Source organism: Euprymna scolopes, chromosome 19 (assembly GCF_053919585.1).
Source record: "Euprymna scolopes isolate OS-2025 chromosome 19, ASM5391958v1, whole genome shotgun sequence".
Classification (NCBI taxonomy): Eukaryota; Metazoa; Mollusca; class Cephalopoda; order Sepiida; family Sepiolidae; genus Euprymna; species Euprymna scolopes.
In genome coordinates, this window is record NC_136500.1 from 59,767,708 (window position 1) to 59,776,628 (window position 8,921).

The following is an 8,921-nucleotide window of genomic DNA, read 5'->3' on the forward strand; positions in this document are numbered from 1 at the left end:
GGGGGATGGCAACATCGAAATTATCAGAGTAGCCTAATGCTCTAAACTCTGCTTCTAGAGTGCGGGGGGCAGCCCTCGTGCTGGCCTTAAGGGACACGGGCGGCAGAACCCGGGCTAGGCAGAGTAGCAGAGCCCGGACCGCAGGGAGAGGGTGGAACAGTTGTGGACCCTGGTCCAGCGCACAGATTTGACCGTGAAGGACCCCTCTGAGAACTGGACCCCAGGCTAGGTATTGCTGCGCTGGAGCCTGGACCAGCTACCGTCCTCTTCCTCATCCTCTTCCCAGAGCTAGACCCGCCGATTTGAGCAAGAGGGTGATTCCTTTGGGTTTGACCCACAACCACACTCTACGTAGCTCGGCCAGCTGCTTAAGACAGTCCGAAAAGATAACCCTAAAACCTGCAAAAAATCCAAAAAAGAGACAGTTAGTGGCCCCAAGAAAGGGGGGCAAGCAGACCAAGGAAGCAAGAGAGATGCTTCCTCAAAGAAAACCCAAAAGAACTAATGCCGGACACGATAGTGTAGTGGAGACCGCCTGTGAACAAATCCCTGGCCGTATTTTTTTGTTTAATTATTCCGACACTACGTTCTAAAATATTGTTTCTTTATACGAAATAAATATGTAGTGAACTTAAAATTTGAAAATCAAGTCATGTCTAAATATTTGTACAAGAAAAAATAAAATGATTTACAACACATCGTTAAATTTTGTTACAAAAATAAGAAAACTACAGCAATGTATTTAAAGAAAATTACAACATCCAAACATAGGTCTTAGTGTAAAAGTTTTTTAAATAATTAAGAATCGCATTACAAAAAATAATCTTGAATCACCCACATGTGAATAATCACATTAAAATATAGACAAACCCATCCAATCAAGAAGACCAGATGTCGTAATAATTAAGAAGAAAAATCCTGTCAAATCGTAGACTTTGCTGTCTCAGTTGACCACAGGGTGAGTATGAAAGAAAAGGAGAAACGAAGCAAATACACAGAGCTAACCAGAGAGTTAAAAGGGATTTGGATGATGAAGAAAATCAAAATAGTACCGATAATAGTAGGAGCACTAGGAGCAATTCCGAAAAACTTTGAAAAAAGAATATCAGAAATTGGAATCAGAGGAATAACTGCAAAAGTACAACGACTAACGATAATGAAAACGACTGAAATATTAAGGAAAACCCTTGAATGCGGAGAATAATACAAGAAGACAATATAACGCATAAGCGTTACAAGGAATGAAGAACACCGAAGCTGCATATCTACAAGTTCTACACCCCCATCATTCATCCCTCCATTGTTTCATCACCGTTCTTCCCAATAAAAAAGTGATACCAAAGAGCTGAGAAGGGTCAAGAAAGACTGAAAGGCCGAGGAGCGAGCACTAGCCAGACCTCGGCTGGACAAGCGCAAAGAGTACTGGGACCTTGGGGAGGCTGAGTGCCACTTAAATTCCAGTATAAACCAATGGCCACTGCCATTGAGAAATCAATGGTAAGAGGCTGTTGCGATGATGCAAATTCATTTGCAAATGTTATCGAAGGAGGTGGAGAGAGCTGGACGTCTGGGAAGACTTGTTGTCACTCAGCTTCCAGAGAACACCACAGATTTCCAATCAGATCGTTTCTTGAGTTGTGTGAAAGCTCCATGTGAGCCGCTGCTGCTGCTGCTAATAATAATAATAATAATAATAATAATAATAATAATAATAATAATAATAATAATAATAAAAATAAAAAAAAATAAAAAAATTGGGAATAAGAAAGAAATAAGATTTAAGCAGTGTACCGAAGTAAGAAATACAAAAAATAAAAAAATAAGACACACTACTGGGTTATGAGTAAGGGGTCAACTAGTTCTTAAGTTTTGGAAGAGTCAAGGGTTCAGTCGGTATTTATTCTAGTTTTCAGGATGGTCGTGGAATTTTTTTTGTTTTGTTTTTTCGTGGGATTTTTCCCCGGATTCGTAGTTCGGCCGGACCAACATAGGAAAATGCTCTCGTAATGTTATAAGGAAAATCTTTTATCTCGTAGGAGTCATGTGTTTACGGAAACGCGTTATAACTATGATGAAGTTAAGGTATGTTCAAAATACATGTACCACACACACACACACAACTGCATATGAACAATTACATATGAATATATCACAAATAGACATCAACATTTAGACGATCATACAACGGTACCCCTTTTATGATACCAACAATACAACAGGACAAGGATGGAACACAAGACTCGTCGACGCTTGATCTTATCTACAAACTAAATGAATAGAAACAATAGTTTTAATAATTTGCTAATTTAAATAAAATAAAAAAAAAATCATCTTGTGACCCTTAGAAATAATAATAAAAAATTGTAAGGATGTAAACTGTCAAAAAAGATTATTCCTGACTTTTGAAATACTGATCGAATTTGCAAATATTATAAGATTGGAACAAACTTTGGAAGTATTTCTATATTTTATAGAGATTAAAACATTACCGTAATCTTGGTTATGGTCTTATAACGATTTTATTCAACCAATAATTTAATGACTTTTTTACACACCATTAAAATAATATATGATCATTGTTGTAATGGTGTTAGAAAAGAACGCGTAAGTAATTTCGAAGTGAATGTTTTTTTAACCCCCCCCCCCCAAAAAAAATAATTAATGAAAGGTTATATAATAAGGGAGCATTCAAATGAAGCAGGGCAAAGTAAATTAAAGTTTGTCTCTTACAATGTGACTTCATTATTAGTATTGAACTATGTAGCACAATATTACTTTCAGAGCATTTATTAGTACTTATTAATTTATCTCGTTTGGGTTCGTTTTTTATTTAAAATATAATGGACACTATTTCCATTGAAATATTAATAAACTCATATTTGCTGCGTGTTATTGGATTTTCTGTCTAAAAATCTTTTAGCACTGTACAGAAAAATATCAATTTTATCAAAACATAATTGTTGATTAAATACATTAACATCCCCAAATTCTGTATCAATCTGTAAAGTTAATAACATTTGTCAATAATTCATGTTGTTTTGTAGTATTTTATCTACTATCTTATTTTACATATCTTTTAGAATACGAAAATCTCAAATGAAAAGAAGTTTTTAACGCAGGACGCTTTGATTTATACATTTATCTAAAACTATTTTTAAAAATCCTTTTATTCAATAAGTTCGTCTGCAATTAATGCTTTTGTTTTATTTCTGTTTATTTGTCGAGCTTTCAACTTACTTATAAATTATAAATGAAACAGATTTTGTTTCAACGGAAAAGAAAACTTTGATGTACACACAAAATTATTTAAAATAATCTTTCGTGCTCTTTATTTTATTTATTTTTTTCACAATATAGTCATAATATTGTTGGTTCCTATTTACAATGTCTCCCCACGATACAAGGTCGTTTTTTAATGTGGAGAAAAGGAACAAAAATAAAAATTGTCTCAGTCGTAAAGGATTTCTCCTCCACTGACAGAGAACAAGAAATTGAAATGCAGCATCTGAAGAACAAATACTACACTTTGATCTTGACCCGAATTCTGTTTCATAATCTAAACAATACAAAGGGAAATAATTCAGTTAAACTAATTTAGAGTTATGTAATTTTTGAGTTATCGAACTTTTATTTCAAATAAAGATTCATTTATATTTATTTAAGATAAAGTGATATTCAAGTCATCATTCTCCACATTTCAGTTGTTCGTAATTATCCTGTATATTAGATCAAGTAACAACAACCCAACATTTTTGTTACTTCAGTACAAGTGTTCGAAGTCGAACTCTAAATATTTTTATTGATTAATAACGTATATAAATAGAGAATATTTGCGAATGAATCTCAGTGGACAAAAATGATGAGGTTCGTTTGTTAGATTGTACGGCAGATCAACCCTTTGAGTCATTTTATGCAGATTATCTTTGGATTTAGAGTTATTAATTCATGCTGTAGCTGACATACGAGTGATTTCTTTTTAATGTTTTGATAAGATTCTTTTAACGGTATTATTCTGTTTTACGGTACATCAACATTTTTTGTAGTTGTTTATAATTACTTTAAATTGTAGTTTATTACTAATCTATTCAATCTAATGCTCGGTGAAACCTCATAGGAAATATTCAATAAATTTAATAAATAATGGTTACTATTACTGTACACATAGATTCGAAAAAAACAAAAAAAAAAATAATATATAAATAAATGTTATCAAAGCAAGATAAGCTAATTTTCTACCTAACTGGATATGTTTTTAATGTCTTTATTTAATGTAATATTTAATTCAGCGCTCAAAAAAAGTGTTTACCGATGTACTGGAAAATTAAAATGAAACCAGATTTTCTCTCTCATTGACACGGTAAGTCTGAGGAAAGGAGTTAAAACTATAAAACAAGACAAAATACTGTTAGAACCACGCTCAATATGTTACCGTGACATATATTCGGTGGGTTTTGAATATTATTTTGTCTTGGGCGCCATTTGCCTTTGATAAATCTATTTGTTATATATTTGTTTTTTGACAACTTTTTCGAATATAAATTGCCTAAAAACAATTGATGTCGAAAAATGTTTCACTTATAAATACACGTAAAGAGGAAAATCATATTGAAAATTAACAGAATATAGAATACTTAAAAAAAAAAAATCGCATTAAAATAAAAACACTCGCTCAGTATGTTACCGTGACATATATTCCATGGGATTTTAACATTATTTTATCTTGGGCGCCATTTTCAATTTTCCAAATACATCGGTAAACACTGTTTTTCGAGCTGATTAAAGATGTTACATTAAATAAAGACACTAAAAACACATCCAATTAGGTAGAACAGTGATTTATCTTGCCTTTGATAACATTTATTTGTTATATATTTGGTTTTGACAACTTTTTCGAATCTGTGTACGGTAATACAAACACAGAAATAAATTTATTGTTTACGAAGATTATTAGGAAATGCGGAAATTAGAGCCGAACATCATGAATGAATATAAATTGCCTAAGAACAATTGATGTCGAAAAATGTTGTTTCACCTATTAAATACACCTAAAGAGGAAAATCACATTGAAAAAAGTCAATGACAGAATATAGAAAACTTATAAAACATAAAAATCGCATTAAATTACAAGAGTAAAGAAAAACTTTCATAATAAATTTGTGGCCCTGAAAAGGGCCGTTTGAATATGAAGAGAGATAATAAATTTAAGCTCTCTCGCCTCGGATACGACGAGCCAATTGGATGTCCTTCGGCATGATGGTGACACGTTTGGCGTGGATGGCACACAAGTTGGTGTCTTCGAAAAGACCAACCAAGTAAGCTTCACTGGCCTCCTGAAGAGCCATCACAGAAGAACTCTGGAAACGGAGATCGGTCTTGAAGTCTTGGGCGATTTCACGAACCAAACGTTGGAAGGGAAGTTTCCTGATGAGAAGCTCAGTGGATTTTTGATAACGTCTGATCTCACGGAGAGCTACAGTACCGGGCCTGTAACGATGGGGTTTCTTCACTCCACCAGTGGCTGGAGCACTTTTACGTGCGGCTTTGGTAGCCAACTGCTTACGGGGAGCTTTTCCTCCGGTGGATTTACGAGCGGTCTGCTTAGTACGAGCCATTATGAAACAATTACTACTTCAAATGATGATTAATTTCACGAGCACGACCGTTACACCTTTTTATAGGGGTTGTTATCAGCTGCTGCTGATGCTACTTTCCTTTGTTATATGCGCGCAAAATATTCAAATATTTCCCTTTATTCTCATTGGTAATAAAGAATCACGTGGCGTGCTTTCAACTAGGTCCGCCGGATTTTGTGCGGAGACCTATATATAGTAAATTTCAAGTGTTGCGGCGCACAATCTTATTTCTCGCGTTCTAAACTCACAATATGTCTGGTCTCTAAAAGCGCTGTTCGAGGAGGAAACCATCATCCCACCCAGCAGCACTCCCCAAGAGGGTAATGACGGGAAGAGGAATACCCAGGTGGGGGTAAACGCATTGACCAGTTCCAACAAACGTAAACTGGTAGCAGCACCACCCCCCACCTCTGCGACTGCAAAAGCCGCTGCTGGGAACACATCCCCAGGAGGGGAGGCACCTACAACTCCGAAAGCCATCCAGCAGAACAAGAAACCTAAGGGGAACGACCCGGAAAGCAGAGTAAGCCAGCACGCGAGGACCAATGCGGACTGGCCAACTCTGACTGGTAAAGGTCAAACCCCAGGCGCTGCAGGCACAACAACGGGCACGGAGCGGCCAGCTGCCTCACCTACAACTCCTGTCCCCGGACCAGCAAACACCCAACCGGAGGGAGGATCAGCATGGGGCCCCAAAGCACAACCCAACAAGAAGAAGCCGGAGGACTACAAGAGGCTCTTTGACTCCAAGTACAAAGACTATACGGAGGGGAACACAATCAAACCCCTCCCGGGTCAGGTCGAAGGCTTGGAGAAAAGAGTCCTCTCCTTCATCACATCAGACACCAAGACGAGGGGTCTGACGGGGGTCAACAAAGACACCATGTTGAAACTCCTGCTGGAGCAGAACATCCCAGCCAGTTACGTCTGCAGACGGAGCTACGCACAGTGGGATGTGCTGCTCCCCACGCCAGAAGCCGCCGACAAATTGTCCAGGACTGTACACCAGAGCAGGAATATCAAGCTGCAGCCGGTGTACCTGAACAGGAGAAGGACAAACGTCTCCGCCTTGAACGTCCCCTGTTACATGGATGCAGACCAACTGGGAGCCATCCTCAGCCAGTACGGGGACGTCGAGGAGGTAACTCCAGTCCGCGGTCAAAAGAATATAATGACCGGGGACTACAAGATCCAGATGGTCCTGGACAAGGCCGGCTTCTTTGGAATCCCGGCGACGCTGAAGTTCGGGGACTGGACCCTCTCCCTAATAGTGGAAGGGAGAAAGCCCCACTGCTGGCAATGCCAACAACAGGGGCACATGGCTAAAGACTGCCCCAAGAAGACCAGGAACCCGCCCAGGGCAACCGGAAAGGTAGGAGTAGCAGCACCAGTCAAAGCCTCCGCTCCTGCCCCGACCACAAGCCTCCCAGAAGCACTTGCGGGCTGGGTTACGGTCACCAAAAAAGGGAAGACCCCCCAACAGTCATCCCCACAGACGGTGACCAGAGACCAACCCGAAAAACAAGAGGCCATGGAGACACAGGCACCCCCCTCCTCAAACAAGAGGAAATTACAAGAGTCTGAGGAGGAGGTAGTGTCTGAGGAAGAGGAGGCAACGGCAGCTCCGTCCAAACTGAGCGCCACAGAGATCAGGAGGGCCAGAAGGAGGAAGAGCAGGAAGACACGAGCCGACCCCCCAACTCCTACTGATAAAGACACCTCAGCAGTCCCGCAAGTTAAGCAACCTGCCACCCCACTACCTCAGCAGCCCGAGCAACTACCCCCCTCCCCAGATCTCCCCAAAGCCCCAAGAGACCTTTCACCACCCCCATCCTGTGATAAACCACCCCAGGAAGAAACTGTGTCAACTACCCCCACTCCACCCCCCTCCCCTCACCCCCAACCTAAAAGCCCCCCTTCCCCAACAAGGCCAGTTCGCACGGAAAGAACTAAAAAATTACCATTCCTGCCAGGGGGCAGAATATGCGAGCTGGACCCACACCACACAACGCCGGACCTCAAAGGACAGCAAAAGGTCCATTATAACAAGCTGAAGGGTCTCGCTTACGTTGATGGCGACAGCGTAGCGGACCCAACAAAATTCAAGAACGCGCCGATGTTGACCACCTTTGTGAGGATCAACAAGGACACTAGGACTCAAGCCCTCTGGGCCATGATAAAAGCAGCGAAGGATGCGATCCCGGGCCAGCAGCTGGTGGACAGGGACCATCCTTCACTGAAAAACTTTTTCTTTAAGTGTGAGGGCAGAGTCCCTGTGTACATACACCCCTCATTCTACAGGGCACTCAAACTAACCTTCCCCCTGGACGTGGGAGGTGTGGCCAAGGACGGAGTACCCTCAGCAGATTTACTTACCGGCAGCCTCGGCCAGGCCTGCCACGTCCTCACTGCCAAGGATTTCAGACCCGTCTGTGACACTGAATAAGGTAAGTGAGCATGGCTTTGAACTTGGCTACATGGAATGTGAGGGGCATCAGGTGTCGAAGCAGGGCCTCGCGCGTTGTGAGAGACTTGGTGTCCCTTAAGGTAGATATCGCCGCTATCCAGGAGACCCACTTTATTTGTGACGAGGATTGTCAGGTGCTGGTGAACGATTACGATGTTTACTCAGCATATGGCAATACTAATAGTCGTGGAATCTCCTTGCTAGTGAGTCGCACCCTGTCAGCGTCGGTGAATGTTGTTCACGCAGGCGAGGACGGGCGGCTAGTTGTTGTTGATGTTGCCGTTAATAGTAGTGTGTTTCGGATTGTCGCGGTTTATGCTCCCAATTCTGCTGTAGAGAGGGCATCCTTTTTTCGACGGTTGGAGGGCTTCTTAGTGGATCCGGAACGGTTAGTGCTAATGGGTGATTGGAATGCGATCCTTGATCCCCAAATAGATAAGGTCGGGGGGACTAGTGGGTCGGTGCGGTGTGACAGCACTCTGTTCGACCTGATGGCCTCGTGCGATCTCGTCGACAGATTCCGGCTGGACCATCCGGGGCGGGAGATGTGGACGTGGAATCTTGGAACGCCTTCCCATCCGAGTACTTACTTGGATCGGATGTTAGTTAGAAGAGGTGACGTAGACTTTCTATCGTGCCCCACGTTCCACTGGTTAGGACACTCGGACCATAAACTCGTTATGGCCCGTTTGAACTTAAGTGCTAGGCCTAAACTAGCCGGATACTGGAAGTTCAACAGCACCTTGTTGGAGTTGGAGGACTACCGGTTGAAGGTTACAGAATTAATTCAGAGGGCTTTAGTGGGGGCGGTTACAGGGAGT

At 41.2% G+C, this 8,921-nt stretch overlaps 1 protein-coding gene across 1 annotated transcript; it reads right to left on the minus strand.

The window, feature by feature from the left end:
- Positions 1-5,201: 5,201 nt before the first annotated feature.
- On the minus strand, positions 5,202-5,612 carry LOC145240259 (histone H3). The gene has a single exon (XM_080103841.1). It carries the CDS (start codon positions 5,610-5,612, stop codon positions 5,202-5,204), a length of 411 nt encoding a protein of 136 aa, XP_079959967.1.
- Between the last annotated feature and the right edge of the window lie 3,309 nt (positions 5,613-8,921).

Excerpts from the sequence above, each read along its gene's own strand:
- LOC145240259 (XM_080103841.1), bottom strand. The coding sequence starts at position 5,612 with ATGGCTCGTACTAAGCAGACCGCTCGTAAATCCACCGGAGGAAAAGCT.